Consider the following 18,290-nt stretch of genomic DNA (forward strand, 5'->3'; position numbering starts at 1 on the left):
ATATACGCCCAAGTCCTGGCACGTCCGCCAAGATTGGAGAGCGCGAAGGCGACTCGAAGGTTCTCGGCCGAGATGAGACCAGCGCTCATTGCGATCTCGGTCTCCCGGATCCAGAAGTGAAGGTTCTCACCTTCCTTCCCTTCGAACGGAGGCACAGCTAGCCGCAGAGGCTTAGGCTGCACCCGTTTGGGCTCACTCATCTGAGCCAGCAGGTTTCCCTGCACATGAGCGATGAGCCCGCGTTCGTACTCGTCAAACGCGCTCACCCGCTCGACCTGCTCGGCTGGCGTCGCCGCCGCCAAGCTCCGGAGGGCATCTCTTCCGAAGATGCCCGCCATCTTCCGCACCGACTCGAACTGCGAGTCAGTCAAGTGAGAAAACTCACTTCGGTCCATCGTGGCTCACAGACCTGAGCCACCGAGGATTCAGGTAGACCAATCTACCCGCGTAGGCGTAGGATTGACTACTAGTGCTACTAAGTGTGACGGGGTCACACAGCACAATGCACAGAGGAAGTGCGTGCGGATATTACTATCCAGGTGAACAGCAGTTCACCAGTTCACGGCCTCAAAGGGAACGGTTTGCTACAAAGGAGTAGGTTATAAGACTGACTGTATTTTGGTAGAGGTTAACTTGGTCGTAATACAAACTACAAGTTAACTATACAAAAGCCCACACAAACTCAAATGGTTGGCTTGCGGAGCTACTGGTACCATGTACCATGTACTCGGGAGAGTGACACCCGTCACTCTTCATGTAATGGGTACACTTGATTGTACCCCGTTACAATTAGAATCTCAAAAGATCGGCGTGTGCGTGTAGTGGCGGGTTTCATAGAAGCAAGCCCAGCCCACTCATCGGGTGACGTCTACACAACGACGCCACCAAGCTGGCATTAGGATAGGGGAGAACAGCGAAACCAATGCGACCGACAGAGAGGTCGGTTTGGTAGAAGACGCTGGCAGAAGGCGCTAGCAGGAGTCGCCGGCATGAAGCCGCCGACAGCTAGGAGCAGAGACACAGACAGAGATCACTTTGAGATTTACATCTAAACCATCAACAGAGCTTTGGTTTGCCCGGAAGCGCCAGCTTCCCTCGTAGTGTTCCGAAACCTACTACAGTGCGTGGGCGCGACACGTGCGCGCCAAACGATGCGGTGGTAAGACTACTTTCACCTACGACTTCAGGCATTCACGCCTGCCTAACTCGACGGTTCTAGCATCTTATTGTCCATTTGTTGGTGGCAGTCCTTGCGCATCGGAACCAAGACTTCGCTCACAGGGCGAGAGAGCAGCACGGGGCTGTTCTTGGACATGTAGGGCAAGTTGCCCCCGTGTTCGTTCTCCTGGAGATACAATCCAGTCTGCAACTGGCAGATTCCTGGTGACGGTCCGTCCGAAGCAATCGGGTGCACGACCCCCCAGCCAGAGTCTCGCGTCACTTGTTCCCACTCGTCCGAGGACCCGGGGCGATCGAGCCACGCGGTGATTCCTTCGACCACGACGATAAACCCTTCGGGGATACGGAAGCGCTTCATCACACAGATCGTCGGACCGCTTGGCTGTATTCCTCTCGTCCTTGGGCATGCCCACCTTCACCACGTCCCACATGACTTCCGCCACTCGGTCAGCCGGGAACGGCACCAACCGCGTGCGTTTCAGCTCCAACGCAGCCTTCTCCGAGTTGTTTCTCCTCCGTACATTGACCTGGTCCGAGACTAGTTCGGGGAGACACACGCACGCTTCCAGGTAAATATTCTCCAGATCGGCAAGCCACTCGTCCGCGCGGCTCTCCAGCAAGTCGAACACCGTGGACGTCACAAACTGTTCATGATGCCCAGAGTTCATCTCAGCATGCAGCGCCATCGCTGCGAGCGCGTCGCCCATGAAGATCTCATTCTCCTGGATCTCCAACAGCGCCAAACACGTCTTGACATCCTTGAACGCCTTCTTGTTGGTTTGCAACTACGCCTTCAGCCGTCCATTCTCGCCCTTAGTCGCCTCATATCGACGTTTCTCGCCCTCGGCGACGTTTTGCCAGAATCGGGTCTTTGCTTACAGAGTGCAACTTGCGGCCTTCCGGGAAGTCCAGGAAGGCACGGAGTGCCATGCCGCGGCTCCTTCTCCGCTTCAACGTCTCTAGTTGGGACTGGAGCGCCACCGTCTCCGCTCGTAGACTCAGTAGTTCCTCTTTCCGGTGCTTTCAGCTCATCACGGGCTTGTTCGATGCAGCGGACGGCTGTTCCTCTGGCTTCTTCTTTCGCATAGGAGGTGTCGGCCTTGGCGTCGGGTGAAATTCGAGTACATCCATTTGCTGCAAGAAGTTCTTGCGGATGCTCTGGTGCGTGAACGCTGCGTTTGGCTCGGCGCTTGTAGGCACCGATAAAGCCTCGAGCAGGTGCAACATGGCGCCTTCGTCGGTGTCACGTGTGGACGTCATATCGCTGGTTGAGGAGGGAGACGAGAACTGGACCAGTTACTGGTGCTTTGCGGTGGGGAATGATGGCTAGAGGATAAGGCGGCGAGATCGGCACCACCTGTGCGCGGAGATACCTAAAGTTACTGGCGCTTCGTGGCGAGCTGTCTTTTGTTGCTCGTAGCGTCTGGCCGAAGCTGAAGGGACTTCACAAACACCTTCGCTCCACTAGAGTACGTTTGACCCGTTGTTATCCATACCGTTCCGCGCACTTCCATTCGGGCATGGTTGGTGTAGTCATAGTATTTAGAGTATGACATGACACTACTATTTTGATCACATCATGATCATTTCATTTTATATGTCGATTAAAAAATAGTACAGGAAGAACGCTAAAGTCATGAGCTTAGCAGCGTGTTATCCACTTGTTGATGGCGATGCTCCAGCATCTTGCGGAACGTAAGAACCATGACTTCCCTCACAGGACGAGAAAGCAGCGACGGGTTGTTCTGGGAGATGTAGGACAAGTTTCCCCCACGTTGGTTCTCTTGGAGAAATAACCCTGGCTGCAACTGACACAGTCCTGGGTCCAAAGCTATCGGCTGCACCACTCCCAGCTTGACTCGCGCGTCGCGTGTCTCCATTCGTCCACAGACCCCGGACGAGTGAGCCACTCCGTGATGGCTTCGACCACGACGATGAATCCTTCTGGAATATGAAATCGCTTCTTCTAACATCTCAAACGAAGTTCCACGACTCCCCACCTCCCATTTCGAATGTGACACAACCTTCTGAGACCATCAGAGTGTCGGAGCGCTGGGCCATACTCATCGTCTCTTCGGACATACCCACCTTCATCACGTTCCACATCGCGTGAGCGGTTCTGTCGGGAGAATAAGGCACTAAGCGCGTGCGTTTAAACTCCAAGGCAACATCTTCAGCGGGGCTGCTTATCCTTCGGACATTGACCTGATCGACGTCACGCTTGGGAAGGCACTGCCGATAAACACTCTTGAATTTGCTCATCCACTCGTTCGCGCGCTTCTCCAATAGTGTAAACACCATGGAAGCCACAACTTGCTGATGAGTATGTCCGGAGTTCAGCTCAGCTCGCAGTGACATCGCCGCAATGTTGTCGCCAATGAAAACTTCGCGCTGTTGGCTCTTCACCAACTGCAGCTGCTTCCTTACAGCCTTGAACGCTTTCTTGTTGGTCTTCAACTGCGCTTTCAGCCGCTCATTCTCACCTTTGGCCGCCGCATAGCGGCGCTTCTCCATCTCGGCGACAACTCTCCAGAAAGCGCGATCTCTCGATGAATTGTTGTCTCCAGAAGGTAACTCTTGGCAGTCCGAGGATGTCTTGAAGAGCTCTTCCAGTGTCATCCTGCTACTCCTTCGCGTCCTCAAAGTCTCCAGTTGAGACTAAGGCATCCGTCTTGGCTCGTAGCATTAGCAGTTCCTCTTTTCGACGCCTAGAAAACACGGGTTTTCTCGCGGGTTGTTTGATACCTCGCCTGTATTAACTCCTGGATGCAAGGGATCAATATATCCGTGACGCGTCTCGAAAGCAGCGCGTTCCTGCTCTGCTCATGAACGGACCCACTTTCTACAGCATCAGCGCTTCTGACAGACAGGAAGGACTGTATCCGGCAGAAATCTTCGTTCGCGCTGTCGGTCTTGACCGAGCACACCGTGACCCATCCGGAGTCCCTGGTCACGTATTTCCAGGCGGTCGAAAACATTGGATACGCGTGCCATTCCGACATCGCCTCGACCTGAAGCATGAACCCTCCAGGGACTACGACAGGCTTCAACAAGCAGAGCGAGTGAACACTCGCAGTACCGCCACAATCGAGCGGATACATAATATGTCCTTCCGTCACCAGCATTTCGTTGAAAGGTCCGACGATACGAGTACTTGTGCTTTACCTGGTTCAGGAAGTCACCGTGCTTCATCAGACCCCAAGCGACACTGGACGTGTACTGCGCGCCCTCCAAAAGGTTTATATACTGAATCGGTAGGATACCTATCACGCCAGTATGGCCCCGGTGAAGCACCGGCCCTTCAAAAGGTTTAGGCAGATCCAACCGATGTGCAATGGTATGATTCAGTATATATATTCGAGAAAGATAACGATTGAGGCGGACTGTAATAGCACTAGAGATAAGCACTTGCATTTTCAAGTATAAACTTCTACAGGCTGCAAACGTATCACAGCCAAGATTCGCATTTTAATGTTGTAAAGCATTGCCACTTGATATCTGACATCTACAGTCTTAAGGCCACTTTCTGGGCAGGAGATGACCGTAGCTCAAAAGAAAAGTAATCAATTAAAATGAAGAGGGAGTTTATACCAAAATTATCCTATCCCAGCCTTCGCGGAGCCCTAGTTGAGCACCACCGAGGCGGCGAGAACGTTGAGGGTTGAGATGACGACCGAGTACCGGCTAGACTTGTGCAGCAACGGCTTATGTCAGCGACTGGAGGGTTTGATTAACGCGCGGACGTTCGAGCTGGACGCCTTCTTCAGTGACTATCGTCCATTCGTGTTTAGCCGCGACGTAGTGCCCGTGCAGGTCCGTCGAGGAGATGGCAGCGACTCTACTACGTCAATTGAGTTCAAGCATACTCGCGTGCTGCCGTTCAGCACCGGAGTCGTACCGGTTTTAATAAAATATACCAGCTAGATGTCAAGAGCACTGGTTACCCGGGCCCCGGGTCAAGCCCGTGGGTCCCGGGGGGGGGGGGGTCGCCGTTCGTAAGAAAGGTTAATTGTGATGTATTAGTTGCGTCTATCCTAGCTGTGGTGTTTTGAGTTTCGTTTCGTTTGGCAGTGAGGTACATTGATGTCACTTAACTTCTTTGGCTAACGACAGCTATGACCTTGTCGGTGGTCGTCTCTAACCGACCGCCCTGTGAAACGGCCCTGACCAAAGCCAGAGCCACCTCCACACACTAACGGGTGAAGGCCACGAACTCCGAGGAGTTCTCATCACTGTTCTGCTCCATCCAGCGACCTACGTCCCCGGAAGCGTAGTTGTACACGTCGTCCCACGTCCAGCCGGAGCCGCAAATTCGAGTGGGTATCTGTCACAATATTTAAATTGTGGTAATAAGTGATATGGTAGCACTATACCTTTGTGCGGCCTACTTCGTACCGACGTGCAATCAAATCCGAAAGTCGCAAAATTCATATTGCAAATTTCTAGTTAGCAACTTCAATTACGCATTCAAAGATGGAATTACGGTAATCAAAGTTGGACCAGAGGTCCAAGAACTCCATGGCTACGTAAGCTGGCGTGCTGTGCTCGCGCCAAAAGCAAGGGTGCGCGGTTTGGCGCGTACTATAGCCGACGCCGACCGAGGGGAGCTCACTTCGCAATTCGCCTTCTTCGCAGATGTCCCTCCAAGGCCGCGTTACTCGCCACACCGTCCTCGAGAAGCAGCGTCCTAAAATCCCGCATTAAGCGAGACTTGGCTCCGGATCGCCACGCAATCTACGATCGCTCGCGTGAGCCAGACAGCAACGGTGAGATCCTCTCCATTTCGGAACGCCAGATGCACATCCTGGAGCGCGCCGCGACCGCTAACATGAACGTGATGACCCCAGCGCTGGTGGCCAGCATGGAGCTGCACTGTCGCGACTTCGTCACGAGGGCGGCGAACAATGAGGACATGATGTACGGCATGTAACAGGGCTCGTCGGACCAGTAGTAGTAGTAGTAGCCTACTGTACGAATTTGATTGCCGTAATTCCATCTTTGAATGCGTAATTGAAGTTGCTAACTAGAAATTTGCAATATGAATTTTGCGACTTTCGGATGAAGTAGGCCGCACAAAGGTGTAGAGAGGAAGTACGGCGGGCATCGGGAGCCGAGATGCTGTGTTGAGTACGCTGAAAAATCGAAACTGAATATTATAGCTGTTAACTACAACTATCCCTTGCTATTTGCGTTGGGCTGTCGGCTACCACTAATTGATCTTGAACCGCTGCTGCTGCAGTTCACCTTTGCGGTTAACCGTGATCTAGGGTTTCGCGAGATACAGTCCAGCATCATTAGTGCTCTCTTGCTGCTGATGTGTAATTGCCGTTGATTATCTTGATCTCGCAACAGTATCTTTTGAAAACTGCGGCGTGAGTCCATCGCCATGTTGGCGAGGGCGTCCGCCATTCTGTTGTGAGCACGCAAGTGGTGCTGCCACGTCATTACCGCCAGTTTGTCTGCCAGCCGCCGGCTTTGCCAATATAGCGGTTGTAGGTGCTTAGCTCGAGGCGGAGTCCGCGTCTTCTGCTGATGAATGATGAGGTTGCTGTCTCCTACCACATGAAGTGGGGTCCAGCCAAAATGAATGCACGCCTTGAGTCCCGTAAGTAGCCCCATGTTCTCCGCCACGTGCTGGCCGCCGCGTAGGACATGCTAATGACCCAGCAGATCTCATGACCACCCCGTCCGTTTCCGATGCGGACCACGGCAGCGCCACTACCGCCAGGGCCGGGATTACCACGCGAGCCGCCATCGAAAAACAAAAGGTAGCGGGTCCGTCCAGTAGGGGCCGCGTCGAGCGTCGGCTCCCACGCGGATATGAGCACACGACTGTGGTGTTTTGAGTGCTAGCCGCAGTAAGCGACTATATGTACGCATCCTTACAAGACAGAACTCACTAGGCAGGAGCTTAAGTAAGGTTAATTGTATTAATACTTTTTCAAAACTTCAAATTATCGTTAGCACACTCTCCTCACAAAGCTACATTGAAGACTGTGAAGACGTAAGCATTTTCTAAAACCCTGTTCGAGTGAAATACGATCAAAGGCCTTGATCATCAAGACGCAAATCCGTTGCAAGTTTCCCGTGTATAAACTTTTAAGCTCTACTTGTCGCTAAGCACCCAGGTGGAACACTTCTGAAGTATTCCACCTGGGTGTTTCGTCAGCCCTTCGCTGGGTAAAAATGCTAGTGGCAATAATGCATGACAGAAATTTAGCTCGACCAGGTGCAGATATGTTACCAACCGGATAAACCGGAGCTTCCAGCTTATCTGTCAATATGCGACAGCACTTGTGAATATCTCGGTTATGGCGCGTAGACATACATCAGCCTTGCGTCATCGATTGTACTTCATGCTGAATTTATCTGAGGCACTGGTCGCACGCTTTTGATTAGAACGTTTGTGGGAGTATGGTTTCCTCACAGTAGGCTTATCAGGTCATCGTGTCGAGGCTGGACGCCACAATAGCGCTCCGGCATGTTTCGACTTAATAGGTTAGGCGGTTCTTTTGGGGGCATATTATACAGATAAGCTAATTATAAATAATAAAAGAAAGAGAAGCACAAACGTAGTAGCTACAAGATCGAAAGTGCGACCGCAAAGACACTTTATGAATGTAGTATAGCTCTCGATCCATGAGGCCAAACTTTTTCAAACACATCGACAGACTATTTTTTTAGTAAGCCTTAAGGGGACTCAACTTTACATCGAGCTGTTCAATACGCAATTAATTGTAGTAGTCGAGATGTAGCTAAATGATTATCACACCAACAACCCTGCAGGACAACTAGATATATTTATTTCCAAATGAAAAAAGTCACACGCGACTTTGGTGCGCCTCACTTGCGGCGCACCAGTCGCACATCTCCTCTCAGCTTACTTTACCGCTCTAGCATATATCGAGTCAGTCTTGCGTTCTTCGGGTTCGGTCACAAGACGCGCCTGCACAGGATCTGGGTTCGCAGCGAGTGGATTTTCTCTCAGTCGGACGCCTTTACACACGTGCTGGTAGACCCTTCCAACTAAACTTTGTCCTTTCGAGTCGTCCTTGAGATCGCGATACAGAGTCGTGACCTCTTCCAGCAACGAACGCCTCGAACATGTCCTGACTAGCATTAAGATCAGACAATATTAGTGAAGTTGCCGATACCGCAGCAATTGTAGACGAACCCATTCGTGGTGCACGTATTTGTGGCCTGAGGGGGCCTTTTCTAGCTACTTTCGGCATCGAATCGCCCCCTAGAGCACCAGCAAGTCCAACGCGTCGCATTCTACAGTACAACCAGTGAAAAATTAAGTTTAGGCCAAGTTTCCATGTCATGAGTCAATGGGGGGGGGGGGGTACCTGAAGACTCAAGCGGAGGTTGCTGCTCCTTCTTGGCCTTGTGCGAGCATCCAGGTCATGTCCGTTCTCCTGTTCAGCAAATTCTAAAATGACATTAACTCCTCTAACCCCGTATTCTGTATCCTACAGAATAAGCATTGTCACAGGACATAATATCCAGCAAACTTGTCCTCTCTTTCGAACTTCGCATATGGATGTTTGTATAGCCGGTATTGTGCACATCTTCCTGTTAGATTAGCGATGGGAAGATAAACGGGGTTTATTCCGCGGTAATAGACGGACGAGTATAAACCACCAACAGGTTTGAAAATTCGGGTGGAAGCCTAAAACCGCCGCGTGTCAGCCACTCGTACTTTCCTTCATTCCGAAACTGCGCTGTTCAAGACGTCGCAATGCAAGCTTTGTTGGGGCCCGTCGAGCGCGCCCAAGTGGCCAAGGACCATGGCCGAAGACGATCATGATGAGTGCCATTGTGATCTACAGGTAACCGAGAGCGTGTACTTTGCTCTGTAACATTGTACTAGTGGTATATTGATTCTACGTTGCGATGTTGATTACCAGACCTGGTGATCCGACCCAGACGACGCTATGAGCTCTCGCGTGTGGCCCGATTGGCAGATCGATTGCGGAGTCAGCGCACAACCTCATCGGTTCCTACGAAGCCGGCTACAGCCGGGTCTACCGCTATATTGTAGCTGATGCAGTGGCTACTCAAGAGGCTACAGAAGAAGCGCTCCTCATGGTGTGGCTACACCGGAGACTACAGAAGAAGCGGTAGATGCTACGACGGATGCTACAGAAGAAGCTCTCCTCATGATGAGGTTACACCGGAGATTACAGAAGAAGGGACAGAAGCTACGACGGAGGCTACCGATGAAAGCGGCAGGAATGGAGCGGCAGTGCCGGAGGCTACAGAGCAAAGCGGAGGCTGCCAAAATGGCGAAGATGACCCACGGCTGGCGCGAACATTGAAGAGCGTGCGCATGTAAAGGAAGAAGTAGACGTTGGCATGAATATCACATATTGTCCTGTTTCGTACAAGAGGAACCGTGTGTAGTGCGTGTCATTACGGGCTATTGAGCATGCAAGCTCCCTGGTGTTGTTAGAGAGACAATCGTAACAAGCTTGTTAGGTGGGCTAAAGAAATCTAATGATGCGCTAATGTCAAGCACAAGGAATAATTCGCCCAGTTCCTCCTCACTGTGTCAGTTAGGAACAGGGCGATTTCTTCCTCCGCGTTTATCGCGACGTGCCGAAGATGGGTGGCTGGAGCCGAAGTATGCTGCCTTAGCAGCCTTGCAAGGTATTACCATGTAGCAGGTTTTGAGCGTGCTCTACGCTCGCCACGACCAAAAGAAGCTCGCCATTTCGGCATATGGTGGATACATTGAGCATGTTTTGTTCACTTTCGTACCCAGCGCTTGACCGCAAGATGCGAAAGGGCTTTCAACAGCAAATCTTTGACAGGTTTTGAAGCATACTTTAATCAAGTCTAATGCTTATTCTGTATGATACAGAATAAGGTTTGGGGCTAGAAGGGTTAAGCGAGCCGGCCCCGCTCGGATCAGGAACACCATGGCCTATACCTCCATCTAAAGGCCTTCTGGCCTATACCTTTACTCTTTGTCCCCTCAGGGGACTCCCCTGAATTATGTGTCCAACACTAGTTCATCCGCATACAAATGCTTAGATAAATCGGCCCAATACAACAGTAAGTCATTCGAATGCTTACAAAACTTAATATATTAGATTTCAATACAAAAGTTAAGTAATTAATTCTGGCGGTACCGGTATCTGACATCAAACAGGTAGTAACGACAGTTCTTACGAACTGCGAATTGTTTGACTTGACGTACCACGGATATAATCCTATTTGGTCTGCGATAGCAGCACTTACGTTGCTTCCTATCCCAGTATAAGAGCTCTTTGCTGTCAGCTTCCGCCTTCGTCGCGCAGGTCTGGAGGGACAGGATAGTCTTCTTGCAGCGGGTGACCTTCTCTCGTAGCTTCGAGTGTCGGTTGTTGCGCATTGCCACGGGCACAGTAGGAAGGTTGGAACGCTGGATCGCGGGGCCTAAGGCTCCGGGATCTTGGTTGCTGGAGCTTGGAGAGGAGAAGGAGATTCAGAAGTGGATAGTTCTCTTCTCAGTGCCAAGCCCAGCGACCACATTGATCCTACATGCATTGTATAAATACACTAGCTACTTCAGTTTCTTATTCTACTAGGATCCTTGCAGCGGACACGAGCATAAGACACAGAGGTCCTCCGCCATCAAGTTTTCAGCTATAGTCTCTCGACATTGCTTCCTCGCAGTCAGTGCCGTCTCCTTCCAGTGCTTCTGGCTTTCCGTGGTCTCGAACTCATCCAGCAAGCAACGTGCTGAAATTGTGCTGCATCCTTAGAGAAGAGAGGTATCTTTCGAGGTCCTGGGTCTCCTCCCGAAGGCGGAGTAGTTCCTCCTTACGACGCTTCCATCTTTGATTCGTCGTTGTCCTCTTCGTTGACAAGGAGGAGGACGGCGAAAATGAAGCCAAGCAACAACTTTGGGGAACGCCTGGGGTCATGCTCTATTGAACGAATGAGACTGAGCGATGCTCTGACCTGCGGTTTCAGGCACTGTAGCCAGGATTGAGCAAGGGAGGGGGGAACCAGATTCGAGCGTGCGGAGGAGATGAATTTTCTTTCATCGGTGTATTCCAGCAACGCGTTATCAACTGTCGCCGTAGCCGGGCTGTTGATCGCATGTACCGTGATTTATTCACTCTTTATGCACTGAAGAGTGCGTCGAGTACACACGTGTCGTGTGTGCTGTCTAGCCTTTCGTAGACTACTGGCCGTAGTTTAACGTTGGGTTAAATCAAGTGATTTGCGGGGGACCAAGGTCACACGGCGGGGTTTGTGTCGCTCACCTATCAATGAAATTATGTTAGGCTATCATACTCTGCCCTGGTGTCGCTACGGTCGAACCACGAGTATCTCACACTATGAAGGGCCTTCAGCAGCTGAGTCAACTAAGATATTATCGCCACCATCGGCGACTATCAGTTGCCTTTCTCACTCGACGATCAGCCTGATTCCAACCAAGTCACGGGCCATGACAAGCACTTCAGCAGCCGACGATATCCTCAACGCATTTCTGCAGGACATGAGTGCGCTCGAGCACGACAACCAGGCGAACATCACGGCGCCTTTCCCTGACACAGCAACGCGGACATCGATCGACTCAACCGAGTTGGGCTCAAAGACGACGACGACGACGACGACGACGACGACGACGACGAAGAAGAAGAAGAAGAAGAAGATGAAGAAGAAGAAGCGGTTGAATCCGTCGTGGATCAAGCGGAAGCGGGAGCTGGAAAGTTTACGCTCAGAAGCCGAGGCACTTGAGACTCGAAAGGAGTTTTTACTCTCGAAATTGCCGCGAATTAGTACACCGGAGACTGAAAAGCGCCTGTATGAAGAAGAGAAGCGGAAGTGTGAGGCTGCGCATGACGAGAACAATCGATTGGAGAAGCAGCTGACAAAGGCCGCGCTAGTTACCGACCAATTCCGGCCCTTAGGTCTACATATTGCGGCCCCAAGAGCTGTTTCAACTGAAAAAAGAGCAGGAGATCGACTACGAGTTGCGAGTTCAAGCCTGTTCGATGTGCTTGAAGCGCCCGGTTCCGAGAGCTGTATACCGCTCTATCGGCTAAGCGCGACATCCCGATTCCAGATACGGCTTTTGTCCAGGGCTATGGCGGTAATTTGAGTGCAGGAGCGGTGGAGTTCAAGCGCACGCAGCTGCTTCCGTTCGCAGAGGACGCGATTTCGTCCATGGTCTGGTCATTTGTCGAGTTCGGAGGCTTCCCCAACGACCACGAGCTGCACGTGACCAAGCGCTCGGAGAACTCGTGTGCAATTGATTCGAAGACAATTCTGCGGCTCGAAGGCGGTGGTCTTGCCGTTAGTAATGGACACAGCGTGATAAAGCGCTTCGTGACGCCGAATGGGTTTTTCTTGTAATCGGAGTGCATGGATGAATGGGCTACAGACGTTGAAAGTTCGACTTCGTCGGTCCATACGATAGAAGGGCGCACGTGCTTCGTCATAAGGAACTACACAAGCGAAGTGTCCGAGATTCAAGCGGAGGTGACCCTATATCCCGATGCTTCTCCAAGAAATGGACAGCGCCAGCTACCCGCCGAGGCCCGAAAAATACATGCCATCATTATTCCGAAAATTCACGAAATGATGGAGTCCCGCCGCCAGTTCGTTGAGAACGCTCTGTTCGATTGCATCCGCGATCACAACGCTACCCGGGTGTGAATCCCCAAACTTTGAGAAAGATATACAAGCAGGGCAGCAACATCGTATTTTATTTAAAAATTTAAAAAAATTCTTGTGCTGCCGTCTCAATAAGTTACATTTTTTTATTTGTAACTTAGTGCCATGCACCGATACCACCGCTGTCGGATCCCCGAATACAGTCAAAGAGTGCGTTTTCTACAAACTGGTGGCGAGACTGAATAATATCCCGAAATGACGGGATGACGACGCTATTTATCGTCCGTGCCTCGGCAAGCGGGTACTGCCTTGAGATTTTGGTCGAATCGCCAGGTTTCAAGGTCATTTCTGACCGAAGCTGAGATACACCAGGCGATACTCTACCCACATCATAATTGCTTATCACGAAGCAGCCTCCCTCGTCCGTCGTGTGGGTCCACGAGCATCCGGAGTTTTGCAGATCGGCCGTCCAGTCGGATATCGACTCGAGCAGCATCACAATCCCAGTCGGTGTCAGAAAGCGCTTCATCACGCTGTGCGTGTTGAGATTCAGGGTCCCGCCGTCATCCAGACAAACGGTGAGGCGAGAGTCCATGGCGAACGCGTCCTCGGACCGCCTGATGACTCGCGAGTCCTGGCCGTCAGGAAACCCCCCGACTTCGACAATGGAGAAAATGGTGGCAGAAATCGCAGTCTCTTCAAAGGGCAGCAACTGCGCGCGCTTGAACTCCACCGTTCCAAAGCGTCGGTCTCCGTTCGTGTAGTAGACTTGCACGAGCTCGGAAGCAGCCGCCGTCAGTCGTTGTTGGTCCGTCGCGAGCGAGGCTCCCAGCTCTCTAAACCTCGAGTTTACTCGATCTTCCAGCATGTCGAACACTCGCGGATTCGCGAGTCGTAGAGTATACCCTGAGCCAGTTTCAGTGCGAAGCGCCCTGGCAACGGCCATGTTCATGGTCATGAGCTGCTGCTTCTGCTGCTCAGCAGCGGTGAGCACGGACTGCAGAGCCCCCGAGAGGTCCACGTAGGCCTGTAGCCGCTCCTTCAAGTAGTCGTCCTCGCCCTGCGCAGCGTGACACTTTTGTTTCTCTTGTTCAAGAAGTTGTCCGTGCTGTTCCTGTTGCTGCAACGTCTCCTGGGTGTCAAGTTCTTGGACTTTGGCGCGTTTTGAGAGTACAAACTCCCTCCGCGTCTCCAGCGCTTCGGTTTGAGCCCGCAGCGCTTCGAGCTCACGACGCAAGAAGGAGGCAGCTTTGGCATGCGCGACTACGGCGACTCGAGTGGTGTTTGTCAGCTTCGATCTGTGCTTCGACTTCAACCGGTGGCCTTCAGAGCACAGGCAGTAAACGAAGTGGTGATCCCGTCCTTCCGGGAGCTTGCGATCTCGCGCGACCAGTTCGTTGAGAACGCCTTGTTCGACATCATCCGGTCTCGGACGCGGGGCAGGTGAACGAAGCGAAATTTTTAATCAAGAGGACCATTGTGGAAATTAACCCAAGATTAACTCGCACTGGTAAAATATCAGCCACAATTTGCCTGCGCTTCTCATTTGACATGTCAAAGTGCCCTTCATCCAGAAAAACACTTGCTGGAGCTTCATGGAACATGGCTACATAGTATAGTATGTAGTATTTATTATGCTTTGCACGAACTTTGGCATGTGATTAAGGGCTCTAAACCAACGAGCAAATCCTTCCCGGTGATCATATCTCGCAGCCTAACTCTAAGTTAAAGTTAAGCTAATCAACCGCCAGTACCAAGCACAACGCAGAGCAAGGACGGAGCGGTTGCCACTGCAAGAATAAATCGGTTGTCGCTGCAAAAAAACAAACTGATAAGGTCCCCGATAGAATGGCGCCAGCTCCTTGCATAATAGTAAGCACCGATTTCGGCGGGGACGTTTTCTTTCGCTCTCTTCGTCGTGGTCTTGCGCGTTAAACCAAGCTCGAATTTCAGAGCACGGCATATAGTAGCAGTAGAAAATTTCTACTAGAAATGTTTGGTAGTGCAGGAAACGTTGACTTTAAAGCTGCTTGCAGCTCCTCGATATAAAAACAGGGATGTTGTAGTTACCTCCGGGCCTCTCCCGGGTTGGATCATCAACTAGAGCCCGCCGCGTCCGGGCAACTAGCATCGCCAGCACCCGCCTCGTTCGGGTAACTAGCTTAGAATCACATCCTCAGAACTGTTCGTGGCCTGGCCACCTAGGCAACGGGTACTCATCGCCGGGTCGGGGCTGAGTGTTCCACCAGCTAAGACTGGCCCTTTCCCCTTGAGGGTCCAGGATAGAGACGATGAGGAGGGAGCACTAAGCGACCACGGCCTGGGAGTGACCGGGCTGCTCCCCGCTATTCCCTATGAAATATGTAACGGGCCGCCGTGCGTCACCCTGCACAAGCCACCTGGCCCGCACGGTACATTCGCACACACAGACCCCTCGGCCAAGGCGCCAACTATAGGCACCGCAGCCCCCGCAGTCTCTCTCTACGGTCCTCTAGCACTCTACTGTCCGGCCGTCCCCGCCGTTCCCGTACGGCGTACCTCGTTTTACGTTGTATCTGGCCTCGTCCGGCGTTCACAACCAGTGCTCCAGCGCCAAGTTCCTCAGATTAGTCTCCACTTAATGCCCGTCCTGCACTAAATCTTGACTGAGAGTCGAGCAGCACGCCGCTGCTCGCCGCTCTCCTACGAAGCCCCCTATACAATCTACCTACGGGAACGGCGCCCTTCACCTAAGCTACCTGCTTGGACCTCTCCCCTTTCGGGGCGCATCGCCCGTCTCGAGGCCTCCGAGCCTCACATCCTTCGCCTCCATGTCGACCCGCCTTGTCCTCATACTGCTCACTGTCCCTGCCGGACGTGTCGTCTCCCTCGCGATCTTCCATCTTCAACCTTCGAGCTTCTAGCTATCCCACGCACGTGACGGCAGCCAGCTGGCTAGTCCTTGCCACCGATCGACGTCCCTCGCACACTCTTGCCCCGATCTACGCAACGTACACCACGTTGAGCACGACCGGCGTCACCTGCTCGCCGAGCAGTTTCTTCTCGCTGCCGCTGCAAGTGACGGTCCGCCCCAACTACACGCCATCCCCGGACGTAAGATCGTCCGCGATCTTCCCGGCGTCCAGCAGCTCTTCGTACTCAGCAGCACTGAGCCACCTCCGTCCTACCGGCATCCCTGGTCTTGTCGTGTACTCCACCTCGTGCTCGACTACGTAGCGGCCCGCGCGATTCCGGACCCGTCTTCGCGCCCGCTCCACGATATGCCCTGCCGTCGCGACTTGTAGGAGCTCTGGCATTGGAGCTGGCTGTCGTGGCCGTCCACGTCCACGAAGCATACCCACCGTGGCGTCAGCGACACCACTCGTTCTATCACCGTTACCTCCAGCGTCCTCAGCACCGGGGCCGTCTCCACACTCTCGACTGGCTCCTGCTTCACGGCGAACACCTCCTCGCTGCGCGGGTCGTGCTCGTCCAGCGGCTGCACTGGCTTCTCGCTCGTCGGCTTGCGCACCGCCGTGAATCCCGCGATCTTCATCTGCAGCCACCGCCTTCGACGCTGCGGCTTCCTGCTGGCGACGTGCAGCTTCGCGCCGAGCTGCCCGCGCTCCACAAGCCTCGTCAGCTTCTGTTCGCCGGCGCTTCTTTTGCACTTCATCGTTCCTCTCTTCGGCTTGGGGCCGCTCTTGCCGCCAGCGGCTCCGCTTTGACTCTGCCGGCAGAGGCCTTGGAACAGCCTCGGCCGCCGCCTCCATGGCGCTCGTCGTCTCTATTCTTGGCCCAGCGGCTTTCGGCCCGCTCCGCGCCGTTGCCATCGGCCTCGGTTCTTGTCCAGCGGCCACAGGCAGCGTGCCCGTCACCGTCCTCGACGCCTCGTCAGCGCTCACTGGTGTCGTAGCGGTCGTTCTAGCGCCACTCGTGTCCGTCCTGATCTCTTGCGTGCCACCTTCCGCCCGGGCGGTCGCATCCTCACTGCTCTGAGTCCGCTCTTGTTCCTCGGCGGCACCGCCAGCTGTCACCTCTTCCTCGCTCAGTTCTCGAAGCATGCGCTCCGCCACCACGCCCAGTGAGTTACTCGGGCAACTGCACTTCACCAAGAAGCTGCAGTGCGTGATCACCCGCTCATCATTGTCCTCGCGTAGCACTTCCCAATTATCAAAGCCCGCGTCTGCTACAATACGAGCTGGGCCCAGCCACTTATGGGCCTGTTTCGTAATTCCTTTGCCACGAGGTGGTCGCAGCACCTACACGCTGTCGCCAACCGCGAACTCGTTGTGCGCCCGCACCTGTCGATCGTAGTACCTAGCCCGCCTCAACTGGTCCTTGACCAGCGCCTTCTTGGCCGCCTCCGTTGCCGTCGCCATGTTCCTCACCAACGCTCGATGATACTCGGCGAACACGCCGACCTGCGTGGCGCCACTCGCCCGCAACAGCTCATTCGGGGCCCGAAGACGTCGGCCCATCATCAATTCGTTGGGGCTGTACCCCGTTCCTGAATGCCTCGCACCATTGTAGGAGTAGGCCGCGCGCGGCAGCCATCGATTCCAATCACTCTGTGCCTCCGACACGAACATCGCGACCATATCCTTCCACGTCCGGTGGAAACGCTCGACCAAGCCGAGCAGAGCCGGCGGACACGGCACCGGCGTCAACTGCTTCGCCTGGAGAGCACTCACCAGCGCCTCCACCACTGCCCCGCTCAGTTCGGGCGCTCCGTCCATCACGAGCTCCCTCATGGGCCCGTACACCAACACCAGCTTCTCGAAGATGAAGTCCGCGATGTCTGGCGCCCTGTGGTTCGGCACCGCGGCCACCACCGCATACCTCGTGGCATAGTCCACGGCTGTCACCACATACCGGTTGCCCTTGTCCGTTACCGGCAGCGGGCCTGCTACATCCAGCGCCCAACGATCACCAGCATCTCCCACGCCCTGACTCCGCAGCGGAGGGATCACTTCGTTCGCCCTCGCCTTCCTCGTACCGCAGTCACGGCAAGACTGCACCCATCGTCTCACCCACGCCCGCATATCCGGCCACCAGTAGTTGGCTGCAATCTTAGTGTAGGTTTGAGATGTTCGCAGATGACATGCGAAGATCGAGTCGTGGTTCTCGCGTAGGACCTTTGCCCACAACGAGGACGGTAGCACGACACGTCTGCTACCGTCTCTCTCGTAGATGTAAACCAGCTCGCCCTCGACTCCTACCCGCCGATCGCCGTGTTTCCCCTTGTTCTTCAGGTTCTGCACCGTCTTGTCCTTCGCCTGCTCCTCGGCGATCTCGCCGTCAGTCAGCTGCCCTTCCCCTCCTGTTGCTCTTTCGTTCGCACCTCTACCAGCCACCGTTCGTACTGGTGCCCTCGAGAGAGCGTCTGCGACCACGTTGTCCTTGCCCGGGCGATAGACAATCTCAAAATCATATTCCTGTAGTTGTAGTGCCCACCGGTGCACTCTACCCGTGAGGTCCTTTGAAATCATAGCCACTTCAGCGCGGCGTGGTCC

The 18,290-nt window shown here is 53.6% G+C and overlaps 8 protein-coding genes across 8 annotated transcripts; 2 read left to right on the plus strand and 6 right to left on the minus strand.

Moving 5' to 3' along the window:
• Positions 1-1,126: 1,126 nt before the first annotated feature.
• PHYSODRAFT_288653 (hypothetical protein) lies at positions 1,127-1,797 on the minus strand. The gene has a single exon (XM_009537267.1). The coding sequence runs from the start codon at positions 1,535-1,537 to the stop codon at positions 1,202-1,204; it is 336 nt and encodes a 111-aa protein (XP_009535562.1). The 5' UTR covers positions 1,538-1,797; the 3' UTR covers positions 1,127-1,201.
• Positions 1,798-1,920: 123 nt separating this feature from the next.
• On the minus strand, positions 1,921-2,453 carry PHYSODRAFT_355902 (hypothetical protein). The gene has a single exon (XM_009537268.1). The coding sequence runs from the start codon at positions 2,437-2,439 to the stop codon at positions 2,203-2,205; it is 237 nt and encodes a 78-aa protein (XP_009535563.1). The 5' UTR covers positions 2,440-2,453; the 3' UTR covers positions 1,921-2,202.
• Positions 2,454-2,813: 360 nt separating this feature from the next.
• PHYSODRAFT_524706 (hypothetical protein) lies at positions 2,814-3,798 on the minus strand (the record flags this gene model as incomplete). Its single annotated transcript, XM_009537269.1, is given in 3 exon segments — positions 2,814-2,892; positions 3,027-3,145; positions 3,160-3,798. 3 exon segments carry the CDS (start codon positions 3,796-3,798, stop codon positions 2,814-2,816), a joined length of 837 nt encoding a protein of 278 aa, XP_009535564.1.
• Positions 3,799-5,860: 2,062 nt separating this feature from the next.
• PHYSODRAFT_525853 (hypothetical protein) lies at positions 5,861-6,109 on the plus strand (the record flags this gene model as incomplete). Its single annotated transcript, XM_009537270.1, has 1 exon — positions 5,861-6,109. A coding segment is annotated over one exon (249 nt), but the record flags the coding sequence as incomplete, so codon positions are not given.
• A 428-nt stretch (positions 6,110-6,537) lies between these two features.
• PHYSODRAFT_409011 (hypothetical protein) lies at positions 6,538-6,807 on the minus strand (the record flags this gene model as incomplete). Its single annotated transcript, XM_009537271.1, has 1 exon — positions 6,538-6,807. A coding segment is annotated over one exon (270 nt), but the record flags the coding sequence as incomplete, so codon positions are not given.
• A 4,645-nt stretch (positions 6,808-11,452) lies between these two features.
• On the plus strand, positions 11,453-12,837 carry PHYSODRAFT_305770 (hypothetical protein; the record flags this gene model as incomplete). Its single annotated transcript, XM_009537272.1, has 3 exons — positions 11,453-12,203; positions 12,245-12,478; positions 12,563-12,837. The coding sequence occupies 3 exons, from the start codon at positions 11,453-11,455 to the stop codon at positions 12,835-12,837; spliced, it is 1,260 nt and encodes a 419-aa protein (XP_009535567.1).
• A 115-nt stretch (positions 12,838-12,952) lies between these two features.
• Positions 12,953-13,741, minus strand: PHYSODRAFT_524951 (hypothetical protein; the record flags this gene model as incomplete). The annotated part of the gene is made up of 2 exons (XM_009537273.1): positions 12,953-13,084; positions 13,202-13,741. 2 exons carry the CDS (start codon positions 13,739-13,741, stop codon positions 12,953-12,955), a joined length of 672 nt encoding a protein of 223 aa, XP_009535568.1.
• A 3,042-nt stretch (positions 13,742-16,783) lies between these two features.
• On the minus strand, positions 16,784-17,499 carry PHYSODRAFT_288655 (hypothetical protein; the record flags this gene model as incomplete). The annotated part of the gene is made up of 1 exon (XM_009537274.1): positions 16,784-17,499. A coding segment is annotated over one exon (255 nt), but the record flags the coding sequence as incomplete, so codon positions are not given.
• Positions 17,500-18,290: the final 791 nt, after the last annotated feature.

Source organism: Phytophthora sojae, assembly GCF_000149755.1.
Source record: "Phytophthora sojae unplaced genomic scaffold PHYSOscaffold_10, whole genome shotgun sequence".
NCBI classification, from domain to species: domain Eukaryota; phylum Oomycota; class Peronosporomycetes; order Peronosporales; family Peronosporaceae; genus Phytophthora; species Phytophthora sojae.